Genomic DNA, 18,709 nt, shown 5'->3' on the forward strand with positions numbered 1-18,709 from the left:
ATGATAAAAATAGCCTGAAATTATATTTGTGTTCAGCTTCAAGTGGTCTACCATAAACAACAAAACAAATTCTGAGCAAGCAACATTTTTGAAAAAACCTGTTGTCCAGTGTAATTTTAAAAATGCTTGCTCCCCCAGGCAATGGCTAGAGCAATGTGTAGAGGTACCTTAAAGGGGATGACAGGAGAGAGAGAAGGTCAACAAAGACTGACAGCTGGTCGTCCCGGTATCACCTGGGGCAACGCCTGTGGAGGGATAGAGTGGGACACAAGTCGCTGAGGAGGCCATTGTGCCCATTTTATTTGTTCTAGCCACTCGGGAAAGTTCTGACAGGGCCTGGTAGATACAATTGCGATGCTTGAGAGGGGTTAGGAGGGTTATGGGCCTAACGAGGGCAGCTGGGGTTAGCAAGAAAGATGCTGTTGTCGGCCAAAGGGCCTGTTTCTGTGTTGTACTGATCTATGACTAGGTTGGTAACACAGACATAGATCACCCACACGCATAACCTTTGAGGCAAGGGAACATAAGAATGAAAGAGCTAGGAGCTCTCCATTCAGCCCATCGAACCTGTTCCACGTTGAGTGTGAACACTTGGATCTCCTGGTTGCCAACCGTCTCCATTCCCACAGCCACACCAATCTGTCTGTCCTCGGCTTCCTCCACTGCCAGGATGAGGAACAGCACTGCACAATTCACCTAGCTGCTCCACAGCCCGACGGCGCTGACACTCAATTCTCCAGCTTCTGGTCACCCTTGTTACAAGTGCGTATATTCCCTTCTTCAATCCCCCTCCCCAACACTCTTTCCTACCTTTCCCATCCTCCTCAGTCCTCCTTGTGTCTTCCCCTTCCCCATCCCCATAACCCCTCCGCTACTACACCCTCATCCTTGTCCTTTTCCCCCATTGGTTCCACCCAACCACATCTCACACAATCCCCCCACCACCCCCCGCCCTGGTTTGGCTTCTCTCTCCCCTCAACTAGAGTAACTTCTGCTGGCCTACTGACCCATCCCCATGAACCAATCTCCTCCACCTCAGACACAACAACCCCTGGCTTCTCCGGTCTGAGCTAAAAAGCTCTCAGTAAACCTCTGCTCAGCCTTTTCAGGTCATTCTGCTCCTTCCTCAGGCAGGGAGCCAGAACTGGACACGATCTACCCTCATGGTCTGACTGATGTTCTGCATAACCTCCCTACTTTTGCTTCTATTCCTGAAGCCACATAAGAGCTGGTTATTGAACCGAGGAAGCAGGGAAGGATACACACCCCTGTCAATGGTGCCAAGGAGGAGATCGTCAAGAGCTTTGTCTCTATATGCAAATATCGCCAGCAACTTGTATTGGTCCAGCCACTGAGACGCTGTGACAAAGAAAGGCTCCACTTCCTCAGAAATCCAGCATGTCCACAACAACTCTCGCCTCTATAACAAATATTGGATAGTGAAGTGGAGATACGTCTCTACCAAATGAGGTGTAAGGTGCTCCTTCGCTCCGCAAGCCTGCAGGTCACCTTTGAGCAAGGTGTAGCACCTGCTTAGACCCTCGGATCAGGGTCATATGAAGCTGTGGGATCAGGTGGTGGATGGTCATACGAGCAGCCAGTGCACATCACAAGTCCTGGTTATGTGACCACTGACGCCAGGCAGACAATCTCTGGAGAGTATTGATCATGGCTGGGGTCATCCGTCTTGTAAAGACACTGCCCAGAAGAAGGCAATGGCAAACCACTTGGGTGGAATGGTAGCACCATGCCTTACCTTACCAGCGACCCGGTTTCAATTCCCATTGTTGCCTATAAGGAGCTTGTACGTTCCCCATGACCGTGTGCTCAGTCCAAAGACCTACCGAATGGTAGGTTAATTGGTCATTGTAAATTGTCCCATGATTAAATCGGGGAGGGATTGCTGGGTAGTGTGGCTTAAAGGGCCAGAAGGGTCTATTGCACCCTGTATGCAATGAATAAAACCAGTTCTGTAGAAAAATTAGGCAAGTACGATCATGGTCATAGATAGACCATGATCGCCCACATCGTGCGACATGGCACATACCATGCGTCAGTGTCTCTACTTCCTCGGGAGGCCGAGGAAATTTGGCAGTTCCCTGTGGACGCTTAATCATTTTTACCGACTCGCCACAGAAAGCATCCTATCGGGATGCATCACAGCTCAGAATGGCAACGGCTCTTCCCATGTCCGTAAGAAATAGCAGATTGTTGCGATCGCAGCTCAGCACATCACGAAAACCAGCTTCCCTCTCAGGACTCCATCCACACTGCCCTCTGACAACCGACACATCATGGATCCCTGCCTCCCTGGACATACCCTCCTCTCCACACACCCATCTAGGAGAGGATACAGATGTTTGGGAATGCAGGGACACCTTCTACCCTGCTGTTATCACAATCAAGTTTCATATCAGTGGCATATGTGGGTCCTTAATAATGGATGCCACCTTTTTGAGGCATCACTCCTTGAAGATGTCCTGGATACTACGGAGGCTAGTGGCCATGATGGAGCTGACTGAGTTCACAACTCTCTGCAGCTTATTTCGATCCTCTGCAGTAGCACCCCACCCCACTCCCCATACCAGACAGTGATGCAGCCAGTTAGAACGCTCTCCACGGTCCATCTGTAGAAATTTGCAAGTGGTTTTTGGAGACGTACCAAATCTCTTCAAACTCCTAATGAAATACAGCCGCTGTCGTGCCCTCTTTGTGGCTGCATTGATATATTGATATCAAGATTCTTGAATGGACCTCCCGTACACTAACAGAAACATTCTTGATCACCAATCTACCTCATAGCACTCTTATCTTTCTTTTCCTGCACTGCACATTCTTAGTAACTGTAACACAATATTCCGCATTCTTTTAATCACGGCGTTGTATTTATGTGTGGAATGATCTGTCTGCATGGCACCCAATCTAAATCTTCTCGCTCTATTGCAGGACAGGGACAGCAATAAACAAATTAACCCCTCCCTCTCCACTTCCAGGATTCGTGTACACACACACACCTACCATAAGATATAGGAGCAGAATTAGGCCATTTGGCCCATCGAGTCTGCTCCTCCATTTCATCAAGGCTGATCCAGTTTTCTTCTCAGCCCCAATCTCCTGCCCTCTCCCCGTATCCCTTCATGCCCTGATTAATTGAGAATCTATCAATCTCTGCCTTAAATGTGCCCAATGACTTGGCCTCCACTGGGAATGAATTCCACCAATTCACCTCTCTCTGGCCAAATAAATTTCTCCTCATCTCCATTCTAAATGGACGTCCCTCTACTTTGAGGCTGTCCTCTGGTCTTAGACTCCCCCACCACAGGAAGCATGCAGGGCACTCATGCATTTAAATTAGCTGACCTTTCCTATTCCTCCTTCATACCTCGACCCATTGGGGCAGGGGTAGAAGTGCTCCAGAAGACTAGTTCAATCCTGACAATGAAAGACCACACAAAGTGGATGCAATCTTTCACTGATTCTGCATGGTTATTATTCTAGAGATTTATTGAGTATGCCCACAAGAAAATGAATCTCAGGGCTGTATATGGTGACATATATGTACTCTGATAATAAATTTACTTTGAATTTTTCCAAGAGACAGAGAGAGTGCGAGTGCGTGTTTTGCACCTTCTCTCTGTGACCACAAGGGTTTTCCCCAAGTGCTATGGTTGCCTCTCACAGCCTAACAACCAGTGCTTTAACTGGCTACTGTAAATTGCACCCCCAGAGGCATTGGTGGGAACATGGAGAGAGAAAATACGATCAATGTGAATGGGAGACCGATGGCCAGCAGACTGGATTGGCCAAAGGGCCTCTGCCGTGGTCCACACCACCTCGGCACTTGCCCCTCTCCCCACGGGTGATGGCGTGTTGTCCTGTGCCCCACTCTGACCCTCTCCCCATGGGTGACAGAACGTTGTCCCGTGCCCCACTCCACATGGGTGATGGATTGTTGTCCTGTGACCCATGGTACCAATGGTACTGTGTGTGGGAGTACACATCACCGTCCCCAGTCCCACTGTAGCCCAGAGGCAGACAGGAACCCCTGGTGTCATCAAGGTAACAACGCCTCTCTGTTCAACAGAAACCAGGGTAGGATGAGGTGTTGTTGTGTCCCAACTACCCTCCACCCCTCTCACTCTCTCCTTCTCTCTTTCCCAATACTTTCTCCTCTCCTCCACTTCTCTCCCCAGACATTCCTTCCCCACCCCAATTTTCTCCTTCTCTCTTTACCATCTCTATCTTATCACTCCCCCTCCCTCACACATCTCTCCTCCAACTCCACATCTCTCATTCCCATCCACCCCAGCTCTTCTCCTCCCTTTCCCCATCCGTTTCCCCCTATCCACACCACCCTCTCTCCTTCCCCCCATCCACACCAACCCTCTCCTTCAGCGCCCTACGCCAACTCTCTACCTCGTTGCACCCTTATCTTCATTCCTTGCATTGCTCGTTCTCAGTAACTGGAACACAATATTCTGCATTCTTTTAATCATGATGTATTTATGTGTGGAATTGATCTGGCTGGATGGCACGCAATCTACTCGCTCTATCGCAGGACAGTGATAATAAACCAATTCACCCCTCCCTCTCCACTTCCAGGATTCGTGTGTGTACATGTACACACGTACAAAGAGAGAGGGCGAGCCAGGCTCCCTGTACATTTAAACTTCTGCCTTCCCTCTTCCTGTCTCGGCTCACTGGCGCGGTGGGTAGAGGTTGAAGCCCATGCCCCAATCTGAGCAGCTCTCCATGGCACTGACAGCACTGTGTGTGGGACAGTACATTAGACAAAGCCTCCCGGGGTGGGGCAACACTGCATCATCCCGAGACCCACTGTAGCCCAGAGGCAGACAGGAACCTCTCCTGTGGTGTCAGAGTAACAACACCTCTCTGTTCAATATAGACCAAGGTAGATCGAGGTGTGTCCCAACTACATTCCCTCTCCTTCTCCCTCTCCCAATACTTTCTCCTCTCCTCCAATTCTCTCCCAGGACATTCCTCGTCCATCTCACCAGTCTTCTTCTCTCTTTACCCTGTCTTAACCATCTTATCACTCCCCCTCGAACCCTCCCAAACCTCTTCTCCAACTCCCTTATGTCATTCACCCTCTCTCCTTCCCCTCCATCCCAAACTCCCCCCACTTTTCATTTCCCCGTCTCTTTTGCTACTCTAAGTCCCCCCTCTCCCCCCCACGCCAACCCTCTCCCCTTCTTTCCCTCTTCCATTCTCTCACCCTCCCTTCTCCGCTCCCATCTCACCCCTCACATCACCCAAGGTATGTGGACCGTGACCATCTCAGATCTTCTGCCCACAGCGCACAAGCTCCACCTCAACCCCCAAGGCCACCCACTTCCCCTCGGCTCTGTGCCTTTGACACCTAAGCTTTGAGAGTTAAAGACAAGAAGAAGTGAAAACCAGACACGACACAAGAAGTTAAAATAAACTTTAGAAGTTTAATGTCAAGAGGTGGTGTCACTATTACCCTTGGGGTACGATCCCTGGCAGGATTGCCACTACTAAGCTCCTGAGTGAGTAATCCAGGGGCATTAATAAGAGTGGCAGAGCAGGCCTCAGCTGCAGGTCTAGCTCTCCATCTCAAACAAGGTGGTGGATAGGGTGGGGGTCATACCAGACACAGAGAAAAGGCAATGGTGTTACACTGCATGTAGGCCAGGCTCTGAGGGAGATCTTAACCTGCCCCCCTGACGTTGTTGACACCTCCTCAGCACCACCCCCTCGTCTTTCCCACAGGGTCTCCTCACACCTCTCTTCCTCAACTGACCAATCAGCAAAGGAGCAGGATGTGTGATTCCAATTCAGAACACAACCCGCCCTCCCCTCCTCACCAAGCAAATCCCCGCTACCTCCAGGAGATGGAGGGGAGTCACCTCACCCAACACTGGACACCCCTGGGTGGTGGTTCAGATGTTTGATGGGGTGCGGTGCTCACCACAACGGGAGGGGTCCTGTTGAAGTGCCCCCAGGTTCTGAGAGTGAAACACATTTTTGGAAGTTCCTTCACATCCCCTCCCCCCAACCACCCTCTGTTGGCTCTTCCTCCCTTCTACTGACCACTCACTCACCCTCACCCACCTCCAACCCCAATTGGACTCTCCATCACTGGCAGGGCTTCACACTACTGCAAGGATGATTGAGCCCTTAGGGAGGGAGTTAGAGGAGTCGAGGGGGCAGCCGCCAGGAGGAGGCAAGCTGGCAAGGGGGTGAACAGGAGGGGTTGAGGGAGGAAGACAAGGTAGGGAGAGAATGGGTGCTGAGGGAGGGAAGGAGGTTGACAGAGGGAAGGTGGGGTTTGCTGGAGAAAGGCAAGGGAGGAAAGGAGGAATTGAAGGATGGCGGGAAGGGTGATTTTGAGGGAGGGCAAAGTGGGCAGAGAAGAATAGGGAGGAAAGGAAAGGGGAGAAAGACAGCTCGGGTAAGTGAAGAAAGGGAAATTTGACCCTATCCCTGGATTTTGGAGGCCTTGGAGTCTTGAATGAGGATCGTTTGACTGTGTCCATCGCTCACCCTTTCCACATCGTTACATTAAACATTATAAAGCAATACAAAAGTACAAAAGAGAACCAAGCTCGGAAGTGAGGTGGAGCCCAGTCTGTGTCAGCCAGTAGCGATTAATATTCAACTGTTTTTTTTTTTCTTATCTCCACTGGGGAAACCAGGCCGATCCCGAAACCGGGAGTCCACTGGTGCAGTTAAATTCGCTCATCTTCAATATGAAGACAACAGGCCAATTGGTCTCTCCATCCTGCGTGCAACTGTGCCCACTCCGGCCTCCTGAGGACATCTTTGCGCCTACGTGCCATTGATAGCGTGGGGAGGGGTCTCAGAATTCATTCTTCCTCCAGCAGCTCGGCCGAAGTCTCCCCTCCCCGGAAAAGGGAAGGGTCACGGGTCCAAGAGTTTCAGCGGTTGCCACAGGAACCGGGACTGCTTGTGGCGGAGGTGAAGCCGAGACCTCAAAGTGCAAACAATAAAGGCCAGAAGTCCGGGAGATCCTCGGCCAATGGGGAGAGGGGAAGGAGGGTGAAGGGGTTTGCAAGGGAGAGCGGGCGTCCAAAGGGTGCATCGCCCCACCCACCCCCTCAGTCATCCTCCACCCTTGTTCCTCAGCGGTGCCCGCAGCAGTCAGTTGTGGGCAGAGGCTGGCGGCCTCGCCTGTTTCAACATTGCCTGGATGCTGGAGAGAATCTTCTTCTGGTGCCCAGCTGCAGTGACTCCAATTCGCAGCAGATCTCTGTGGGGGAATCAAACTTCCATCAGCGATACAGGCATCTCCTCTCCTCCCATCATCTTACACCCCTCCTCTTCTCCTTCCCTGCCTTCCTCCCCTCCCCCATCGTCCTCTCCCATTCCCTCCCTCCCTATCCTCCTCCCCCTTCTCTCCCCATCCCTCCCTCCTACCCCTCCCCATCCTCCTCCCATCCCCTCATTCAGTCCCACTCTGCTCCTCTCTTCCCCACTTCCCCTCCTCTCTCCTCCATTGTTTTGCTCCCTCCCCTCCTTTTCCTCCTCTCCCTCACCCCTCCCTTCCCCATCCCGTCCTCTCCACCCTTCTCTCTTCATCTTTCTCTCCTTCCTCTTATCCTCTCCCTCTTCCTTCACATCTCCCCTCTCCTCCCTCCTACTCAATCGCCCCCCTCTTCTCCTCCTTCCTGTCCCCTCCGCTCCACCCTCGCTGAGTCCCTGCTCCTGGGCACTGCACAGTCCTCACTGAGGGTCGGGAACAGCTTGGAGCCGACCCAACGTGCCTCGGACACCGACAAAACCCTGACTCCCCCATGCCACTGAGCCATACCTTCCCCTCTTTCCACCCCATCCCCACCCCTCTCGAGAGGTGACCTACTCTGCTGAAATCTGGGCAATGAGGTCGAAGGTTGTGAAGCCAGCGTTGACAAAGTTCTCCTCGTACCGGCCCATCTTTATGGCCCTCAGCCACTCGCCGACGCTGGAGAAGGCAGTGTAGTGAGGACTACCGCGGTCCAGGAGTGGCTGGGAGAGTCTGCGGAGAGAGCGCGGCATCCGTTACTAGCTGTGGCAAACGCCAGTGTCCCAACGCCACCCTCGCCCTATCCGGCATCATTCACCTCAGTCACTCCCTCAGGAAAACGCTTTGCGGCCGCCACCTGTGACAGCCTCACAATCACCAATGACAACCCTGCACGTTTGGTTCTGACGTTGGTCGACAACTGAAATGTGTACAAGGCTGCAGCCTCTATCCACTCATCAGAGGGGGCTGCTCCTTTCCTTACGGTTGCATTTTAGCCCCACCCTCTTCATATTTGGTCATCCAGTACAGAGGTGGGGGCAACAGGGGGTTGGGGGGAGGATGTCCTATTAATCCTGCTCCTGGGGCTGGCGGTTAGCTCTCTGTGGTTCCTAGAGATGGGCAATGAAGGGTTCGGCCCAGGCCGACTGCCTGGTAATTTTCTGGGGTGGGGGAGGTGTCCATATATGGATAACCCCGAAGAAAGAACACAGTGTCCATGGGATCCATGAAGGTGTTCTAGGACTGTTGGGCACCACGGGAGGCATATATCATATTAGATGAGCAGATGAGAGGGCGCACAGGAGCGAGATATACCAGCTGGTTGAGTGGTTTAATAGCAACACCTTGCACTCAACGTCAGTAAGACCAAAGAACTGATTGTGGACTTCAGAAAGGGTAAGACGAGGGAACACATCAATCCTCATAGAAGGGTCGAAGAGTGGAGAGAGTGAGCAGTTTCCAGTTCCGGGGTGTCAATATCTCCGAGGATCTAACCTGGATCCTGCTTATCAATGCAGCTACGTTTCATCAGCAGTTTGAGGAGATTTGGTATGTCTCCAGAAACACACGCAATTTTCTACAGATGTACCGTGGAGAGCATTCTAACTGGCTGCATCACCATCTGGTGTGGGGGGGGGGGGGGGTTGCAGCTACTGCACAGGATCAAAATAAGCTGCAGAGAGCTGTAAACTCAGTCAGCTCCATCATGGGCGCCAGCCTCCGTAGTGTCCAGGACATCTTCAAGGAGCAATGCCTCAGAAAGGCGGCGTCCATCGTTAAAGACCCCCATTTCCCAGGACATGCCCTCTTCTCATTGTTACCATCAGGGAGGAGGTACAGAAGCCTGAAGGCTCACACTCAATGATTCAGGAACAACTTCTTCCCCTCGGCCATTGGATTTCTAAATGGACATTGAACTCATGAACACTACTTCACTACTTTTCTTTAATTTCTATTCTGCAGTACCTATTTAACTATCTAATATATATAGTTAATATAATTCATATCTTTTCCCTCTATTATGTATTACATTGCACTGCTGCTGCAAAGACAACAAATTTCACAACATATGTCGGTGACATTAAACCTGATTCTGAACACGTAGTTTCATCTGTGCTAGTCACTGTTATTGCCACTAACATTTTTGTTGCACATTACAGTAACGTAGAAGTTGAAATTAATCTATATTTATAAGAAAAAATGCCTCAAACCTCCTTCGTGGAGGGGGGGAGCTACCTCGTGAGAAGGTTGGCGTAAAGCCTCATTAATTCTTTCAGCTCTCTGGGATCTGAGAACCTCGAGGCAGGGCTGTCATTGATTTGAGGAGACGTGTTATGTCACCACAGTTTTCTACAGATAGACTGCGGAGAGCATCAATGGCTGGGGCAGGGCACTGCACCGGATCAGGAAAAGCTGCAGAAAGTTGCAAACGTTGGCTTTGCGGGAGGAGCCGGGGAGTGGTAGCAGATGGTTGCCTCTCTGACTGGAGGCCTGTGACTAGTGGAGTGTCTCAGGGGCCGGTGCTGGGTCCTTTGTAGTTTGTCATCTATATCAGCGATCTGGATGGTAACGTGGTTAACGGGATCAAGTTTGCGGATGGCGTCAAGATTGGGGGTGCAGTGGACAGCGAGGAAGACTACCAAAGCTTGCAGAGGGATCTGCACAGGCTGGGAAAGTGGGCTGAAAAACGGAAGGTGGAATTTAATGCATCAAGGGCGAGGTGTTGCACATCATTAGGACCAACCAGGGCCGGCCTTACACAGGGAGTAGTAGGGCATTGAGGAGTGCAGTGGAACAGAGTTAGGAAAACAGACCAGCAACGTCCTTGTAAATTTTCTCTGTACTCTTTGAATATTATTTACATCGTTCCTGTCGGTCAGTGACTAAAAACTGTACACAATACTCCGAATCAGACCTCACCAACATCTTATACAACTTCAACGTAACATCCCATCTCCTGTACTCAATACCTTGAGTTATGAAGGCCAAGTGCCAAAAGCTTTCTTTACAACCCTACCTACCTGCGACGCCACTTTCAATGAATTATGGACCTGTATTCCCACAGTGATTCAGCATAGAAAAGGCCCTTTGGGACAATCCGGCCAGCAAGCCACTGATATAACCCTACTCTAATTGCAGGACCATTTACAATGACCAATTAACACACCTTTGGACTCTGGGAGGAAACCAGAGCACCCGGAGGAAACCCACGCAGTCATGGGGAGAACGTACAAACTCCTTACAGGCAGTGGCAGGATTTGAACCCGGGTGAACCCGGGTCACCGGTACTGTAAAGCGTCGTGCTCACCACTACGCTACCACTCCGCCCCACATAGGCAAATAGATGAAAGAAAAATGGAGGGAAGGCATTAGACCAGCAGTCCCCAACCACCGGGCCGCGAGGAAACAATATGATTTGTCGATATGAAACAATATGAGTCAGCTGCACCTTTCCTCATTGGTTGGGGACCCCTGCGTTAGACTGTAGTGTAGTGGTACAGTACCGGATTCAATTCCCACTGTTCCCTGTAAGGAGTTTGTACATTCTCCCTGTGACCACATGGGTTTCCTCCGGGTGCTCCGGTTTCCTCCCGCAGTCTAAGACGAGTGGTCAGTAGGTTAACTGGTCATTGCAAATTGTCCTGTGATTAGGGCGAGGGTTAAATCCGGGCACTGCTGGGAGTTGCAGCCAGAAGGGCTTTTTCCGTGCTACATCTCAATAAAAGGTCAGCACTACATTATGGACTGACGAAGCTCTGCTGAGCTGTATCGTTTTACGAAAGGTCAGCCAATCGGCCCCTTCAACCTAGCCCCATCACTCTGACTATACCCCTAAACCTCAACTCCTTTCCTTTCCCAAATTCGTCCTCAAATTCACACATTTAACCCCCTCAAACACGAGGAAATCTGCAGATGCTGGAAATTCAAGCAACACACACAAATGCTGGTGGAACGCGGCAGGCCAGATAGCATCCATGATGGATGCTGTCTGGCCTGCTGCGTTCCACCAGCATTTTGTGTGTGACATTTAGCCCCCTCCTCTTTAATGGATACCCAAGTGGAAACTCTTCCACCCAAAAGATGTCGTATATGGAACAGGCTGCCAAGGAAGTGTTTGAGGCAAGTACATTAGTATTGATCAGCACTTAAGATAGGCACATGAGGAAATGGGACTACTTTAGACAGTCCTATGAGCCTGCCAGTGTACGACTCCTAGCAGAGGCGGGACTCACGTTCCTAACTCCCGGGTCACGATCTTCAGGCTGGCGGGGTTGCGGATGAGCTTGTCCAGGGCGCTGACGATCTGGACGAAGCGCGGCCTGGTGTTGCGGTCCTTCTGCCAGCAGTCCAGCATCAGCTGGTGCAGGGAGGCAGGGCAGTCTGTGGGCGGCGGCAGCCGGTAGTCCTGCTCGATGGCGTTGATCACCTGGGGGAGGGGGAGCGACAATGGTGAGGACACAGACCCCGTTCCCTCAGACACCCTCACACCAGTTTCTCGGCGCCTGCCCCTCTCCACGTATCCACCACCCCTGAATGTTGACGACCACTCCTGTGAGGTATTTCAGACAGACCTTTAGCCAGCGTATATACCCAGCAAGTAAGGACAGCAAATTCTGATTCTTTCACGGGCATTAGTGAAACAGGCAGGTTTTTAACCACAATTCACTCATTTTTGTGACCACCACCGTGATTGTTTTCTCCCCTTGGAATAAACCGTGAGCAGCACAGTGGCAAAGTGGGTACAGCCACTGACTCAGAGCTCCCAGGGGCCAAGTCCAATTCCGACCTCCGGCGCTGGGCGCGTCCGCGTGCATACGTGTGAGAATATGCATTGTGCACTTGCGCATGTGTACCTGCATGTGTTTCTACGTGCATATGCGCATGCACGTGCGTGTCTCACTGTGTGCATCTCTCTCTCTCTGTGCGCATCTCTGCCCACGTGTCTGCGCGTCTCCACGTACCGAGTTTGCTCATTCTCCCTGCGACCGCATGGGTTTCTGCCCCGGGTGCACTGTTTTCCTCCCATAAGACGACGACATGTAGGGTCGTTGGGGTAACTGCCCCCCTCCCTGCAGCGTGTGGGTGAGGAGTGAAATCTGGGGAGGGTCTATGGGAATGTGGGGACAGTAAGATCGGATGGGTAGTAATAAGTGGCTGATGGTCGACACCGACTCAGTGGGCCGAATGGCTGCTTTCTGTGATTCTATGACAGAGCAGAGTCGGGGTGCAACCTTCCCCATTAACAGCTCCAGAAGCCAAATCGGGAATTGTCCCAGACTGCTCGAGCGCACAGTATGGCAGTACTTACGTCCTGGTTGGACATGTCCCAGTAGGGTCTCTCGCCGAACGACATCACCTCCCACATGACAATGCCATAACTCCACACGTCGCTCGCCGTGGTGAACTTGCGGAAGGCGATGGCTTCGGGAGCCGTCCAGCGGATCGGAATCTTTCCGCCCTGTGGCCGAGAGGGGAAGTGGTCAGTCCGGGTGAAGGGAAGAGGAGGATGGAGAAACATGGGAAGAGTAGGAAGAGGGAGAGGCTGTTCAGCCCCTATTCCATACTATCCCCGTTGATCCTCAATATCATGTTCCCGCTTCATCCCCACACATCTTCCATGTCTGAACAGGAAGAAATCGTCTAGTCCTTGCTGACCAAGATTTCCATCTACACTAATATTCTACAACATTCCCAAAGACTGTACCATTCACTGTAAAATCTCCTAAATAGTTCCTTTCAATCTTCTTCACTCAGTTTCACGCACCCCATCACTGAAATGTCCCACAACCTATGGACTCACTTTTAAGGATTCTTCATTTCATGTTCTTGATATTTATTGCTTATTTATTATTCCTCCAAGAGGACCACAGCTTTGCTGTGGTTTGAAGGCTTGCGTGCCTCAATGATCCGGAGAGCTATATTGGCTGGAGTTAGGGCTTCATGCTTTGGCTCTTGGTAGGGTCACCCCTGCCAAACAGGCCAAAGGGTCTTGGCTTCCACAAGGTCACCCCGCCTTGGAGTGAGAAAATTTCTGCTAATCCTCATCCTAGATCTTGGACCTGTGACTCCTGGTTCCAGATCTCCCACCCGAGGGAAACACTGTCCCACACACCCTGTCTGTCCAATCCAGACAGAACTCCGTACCCTTCCACTAGATCTGCTTCTCATTCATCTAAACCTCAGCGAACATGGGCCTGATTCCTCCAATCCCTCACGTTGTACTTTAATGATCTGGATTATGGGAATTGATGGCTTTGTGACCAAGCTTGTAGATAGGTGGAGGGGAAGTAGTGTTAAGGAAGCAGGGAGACTTCAGAAGAACTTGGACAGGATGGGAGAAAGGAGTGGCAGATGGAATACAGGATAGAAAACTGTGCAATTATTCTCTTTGGAACGAAGAGTGAAGATGCAACTATTTTCTAAACAGAAAGAGAACTGGAGGTGCAAAGGAAGTCCTTGTGTAGGACTCCTGAAAGGTTAACTTGTAGGTTGAATTGGTAGTAAGGAAGGCAAATGCATTCCATTTCAAGAGGACTAGAATATAAAAGCAAAGATGTAATGCTGAAGCTTAATAAGGCGTTGGTCGGACCACATCTGGAGTACTGTGAGCAATTTTGGGCCCCATATCGGAGGAAGAACATGCTGGCATTGGACAGGGTCCAGAGGAGGTTTACAAGAATAACTGCAGTGATGAAAGGGTTAACATAAGAGGAGTATTTGACATCTATAGGCCTCTATTCACTGAAGTTTAAAAGAACGAGAGGGTTCTCTTTGAAATCTAATGAACTTTGAAAGGTCTGGATTAAGTGAACCTGGAGAGGTTGTTTCCAGGAGTGGGAAAGTCTAGGATCCAAGGGCATAACCTCACAATGAAAGGATGTCCCTTTAGAACGAAGATGAGAAGGAACTTATTTCAGAGGGTGGCGAATCCATGGAATTCATTGCTACAAAGGGCTGTTAAAAGGCCAAGTTACTGGGTGTTTTTATGGCAAAGACTGATAGGTTCTTGATTGATAAGGGTATCAAAGATCATGGGGTGAAAGAAAGAGAATGGGGTTGAGAGGGATAATAAGTCAGCCATTGTCGAACGGTACAGACTTGATAGGCCAAACGTCCTTTTTCTCCTCCTATGTCATGCACGTTAGGCCCCTAATTCAGGGAGCAGTCTGGTGAATCTTCACTATGCCTCTTCCATGGAAAGTGCGTCACTCCCTGCGTGATGAGATTAAATCTGCAGTCAAACGCTCCAGATGTGGTCATGCCAAGGCTCTGTTTAACTGCAGCCAGACATCCTTGAAACTGGAATTGGTTGATTGAGGTACAGTGGCGAAACGTGGCTTTGCTTACCATCCATACAGATCTTATCATCACACACGTCATCATCATGAGCCGTGTCGTGGGACCTGACTGATCACAGTCTTTCCATGACCATGATTGTTCTTGGTTAATTTTTCCCCAGTAGAAGTGGTTTGTCATTGCCTTCTTCTGGGCTGACCCGAGCCATTATCAATACTCTTCAGAGATTGTCTGCCTGGTGTCAGTGGTCACATAACCAGGACTTGTGATATGCACTGACTGCTCATACAACCACCCACCAGCAGCTCCCATGGCTTCACATGACCCTGATCGGTGGGGGGGGGGGGGGGAGCTAATCAGGTGCTACAGCTTGCCCAAGGCGACCTGCCATCTTGCAGAGGGAATGAGCGCCCTACACCTCCATTGGTGGAGACATATCTCCACCCTACCACCCTATCACATCATCACATCAAGGAAAAGCGATGAGAAAGGGAAAATTCTTGCTCCTGTAACTTAAAGCCTCTTGAATTGAGGGCCAATATACCATCTGCTTCTTAACTGCTTGCTATCTTGGTATGTTATGTTTGCTCTGAGAGACTGAGCACCAGGTTTCCTAAACCATCCTCATGCCATAATAAACCGCCATTCTGTCTCCCTAACAAAGTGGTGATCTCCAGCTTAAACTGTATCTGCCACATATCTGCCCACTCAGGCAGCTTGTCTAAGACATGAGGTAATAAGAGCAGAAGTAGGCCACTCGGCTCACCTGCCCAAGGCTTTGTCTTCGGTGTCAGCTCCCAGTCGCTCTCTCTCCTCTAATCTTCCAAACATTAATCGCCCTTCACCTGCAGCCACTTCCACCCGCCTAGCCCCCACAATTCTCCAGGGAAGAGATCGAAGATTCAACATCCTCAGCAGGAAATCCAAATTCCAAGGCACTAACATCTTGAACAACTTGTCTTAGGCCCAACATATAGAAGTATGGGCATGACTAGCCCAGTGGTATTTATACCCCCATAGTCCATCCCTCCTGATTGGATGAGCACTAACCAATCAGGTTTCTGCTCTCCCACCTTGCTTACAATTGAATTCCAGTTCTTACTTAGAACGAGACCTTTGTCTTTGTGGAAATTCCTTTCATCTTGTATTATTTCAATGGCTTCCTTCACCAGATGGTCCCAAAAGCCACTGGCCCGGCACAGTAGTTCTGTGCCGTCAAAGTCAACCCTGTGGCCATTGCGAATTCAGTGTTCTGCTACCGCTGATTTCTCTGGGTAACCCAAACAGATACACCTCCTGTGCTCCTCGATGCGAGTTTCCACTGTGCATCTCATCTGGCTGACATACGCTGCTCCACATTCACAGAGAATCCTGTAAAGGCTAGCCAGCCTGAATCCCAGGTCATCTTTGACCCACCTAGGATGTGACTTGAGCTTGCTATTTTCTTACTACTTTGTTTAAGTGTGCGAAAACTATTTTGGAGCCAGAGAGTCTCCCTGAGGAAATAAGACAATACACGACGTTCCAACAGAATGGCTACAAGGTGAAGGAAATCAAAAGGGCTGACAGAGAAACCAGGAAACATAACAAGAGGAGAAACCCGTCACTACCGCCTGCCTTCCCAATATTTCCATGGTTTCTGGAAGGATCGCCAGGATCCTGAAGTAATACGGGATTCATATCATCCACAAACCCATAAGGAAGCTCAAGTCACAGCGTATTCAACTGTGAACAAGGTGGGAGAGCAGTAACTTAAGCTGGGTGTATAAATACCACCAGCCTAGACATGCCCAGGCTACATCCCTGAAGATGGCAGAGTTTGTCATCGAAACAAGTTATAATTGATACCTATATCCGACTGGAAACCAGAGAAGAGCTTATTCATAACAAACCAATTGTTTGGAATCAAATGACCTTGCCTGGTACCTCAGGTCTGGGTGTGCCTGCATCACCGCGCCACCCCAGCTGTCTCTGGCACTCCTCTGCCACCTGTCTCACACCCCTCTCGCCTTCCAACCCACCCTCACCATTCCTGACATATACCAGAGTTACAAACTCGCTCTCCACTCTACACTGTCAAATACAGTACTGTGCAAAGGTCTTAGGCACCCTAGCTATATGTACAAATGCCCAAGACTTTTGCACGGTACTTCAGTCATAATGAAGCAACATCAGTGCGTCTAGTTTCTTAGCAGCTTAAGAACATTTGGCAAGTCACCCACTACACTGTGACAAGCTTCTACAGATGTACTGTGGGACGTATCTGACCGGTTGCATCAAATCCAATGCACAGGAAGCGAAGAGGCCGTAGAGAGGAGTGGACACGGCCAGGTCCACCACGGGCACAGCCCTCCCCACTACTGACTGCACCTACAGGAGGCACTGCCCCAAGAAGGTGGCACCTTCCAAAGATTCCCACAACTTCTCAGGCAGGAGGTACAGAAGCCTGAAGTCCCACACCACTCAGCTCAGAAAACAGCTACTTTTATCAGGTTCTTGAGTGAGCTGCACAACCCTAACCCTACCTTAGCAACAGAACACATGGGCCTCTGGCACTGCCACGGGCTTCTTTCCGAATCTGCTTTTGTCACAGCTCCTTGCTCTACTGATATTTTTTACTGTCCCCCCACTCCCTTGCTTAAGTCATGCATAAATTGTATATAGATTATGTTCTGCGCTATCTGTAGGGGTTTGTGATGCTGCTGCAAGCACGTTCTCCATTGTAGATAAACTTGAGATAGACCTACTTCCTCACAAATCACAATCCCACTCAGAGTTGGGTTGTCAGCAGGCTTTGAAAGGCAACGTTCTGTCCCCTCATCCGGCCATTGGGGTACAATTTGAAAATCAGGGCTGGGGGGGGGTGCGGTTGCTCACTTTGGTAACACTCTTAACATTACCTGACACACCAGCAAAGTCCCACAAGAGGCAGAGAGGTCAATGGTGGGGAGGGGGGAGGGGAGACAGTAGGGTGGTGGGATGGAGAATAGGGAGAAGAGTGGAGACGTAAGGAAATGTGACAGGGAGGAAAGGGGGTGAATGGCAGGAGGTACAGGGGCGGGGGAGGGAGAGTCTGGAGGAGAGGCGAGATGGGGAGGGAGGGAGGAGGGAGAGGAGATGAACTGAAGCAGCGAGGGTTTGAGAGGTAAGCTGGGAGTCGGGATGGTGGGGAGAAGTCAGTAAGGGTAACGGGAGGGGAAGTAGACCACAGGGAGACTGGGACAGGGAACAAGAGCCTTACCAGGGAGCTGGTGTAGGTCGGGTCTGAGGAGTTCTCCTCCAGGAAGCGGGACAGGCCGAAGTCAGACACCTTACACACCAAGTTGCTGTTAACCAGAATGTTGCGGGCAGCCAGGTCTCGGTGCACGTAACTCATGTCTGACAGGTATTTCATTCCCGAGGCGATTCCCCGCAGCATGCCCACCAGCTGGATGGGGGTAAATTGCCCGTCGTTCAGCTGTGAGGGGGAGAAACAGGCATAGAAACACATTACAAAACAAGACCAGGGCTCAAGCTACAAGTGGGAACACGGCTCACTAAATCACACGCATGCCCCAGCCTACACTGAACATCTGGATATCTACGGATGTGATCCATGAGCATGATCCTGTCTACATAGAACATCTGTATACCTGCAGACAAGGACTAGACACAAGGCCCAGTCTACAAGAAGCAATTAATAACCACACACAAGACTCTGTACCATAGAACATCTGGATATTTACAGATGTTACAGAACAGGACCAGGCCTCGGGTTACAGATGGGTGGGTACACACACCCAATATCCCAGGGTGGCCAGTTCGAGACCCACCTTCGATCCTGCGACTCACTCACACAAGACCCAGCGTGCACTAGATATCTACAGATGCGATCCTCACACAAGATCCGACTTACATCAAACACCTGGATACCAGCAGATGTGAACCACACCAGATCCTCTCTATCTCCAGACATGAAACAGAACAGCTCTGTCTCTGGTCAACAGTTTATACTGCTCCCACACCCCAGCCTTGAGCCTGGTGGGTGATTACCTTTAGATCAGGTTGCTTGGTTTGGGATGGAGCTCTTACGAGTCTTTCTGTTTTACCAGGTGAGGGTGGACACAGAACTGCACAAGCAGGAGC

The 18,709-nt window shown here is 50.5% G+C and overlaps 1 protein-coding gene across 1 annotated transcript in view; it reads right to left on the reverse strand.

Moving 5' to 3' along the window:
* Positions 1-5,469: 5,469 nt before the first annotated feature.
* Positions 5,470-18,709, reverse strand: part of LOC134346950 (ephrin type-B receptor 3-like) — a 67,344-nt gene continuing 54,104 nt past the window's right edge. Inside the window, exons 12-16 of the mRNA XM_063048843.1 lie at positions 17,826-18,041; positions 12,597-12,746; positions 11,521-11,714; positions 7,865-8,020; positions 5,470-7,255 (exon numbers count right to left, since the gene is read on the reverse strand). Coding sequence (XP_062904913.1) covers positions 7,147-7,255; positions 7,865-8,020; positions 11,521-11,714; positions 12,597-12,746; positions 17,826-18,041 — 825 coding nt within the window. The 3' untranslated portion in view covers positions 5,470-7,146. The remainder of the gene's footprint in view (positions 7,256-7,864; positions 8,021-11,520; positions 11,715-12,596; positions 12,747-17,825; positions 18,042-18,709) is intronic.

The sequence above is a fragment of the Mobula hypostoma genome, chromosome 5 (genome assembly GCF_963921235.1).
Source record: "Mobula hypostoma chromosome 5, sMobHyp1.1, whole genome shotgun sequence".
In the NCBI taxonomy this organism is placed as follows: Eukaryota; Metazoa; Chordata; class Chondrichthyes; order Myliobatiformes; family Myliobatidae; genus Mobula; species Mobula hypostoma.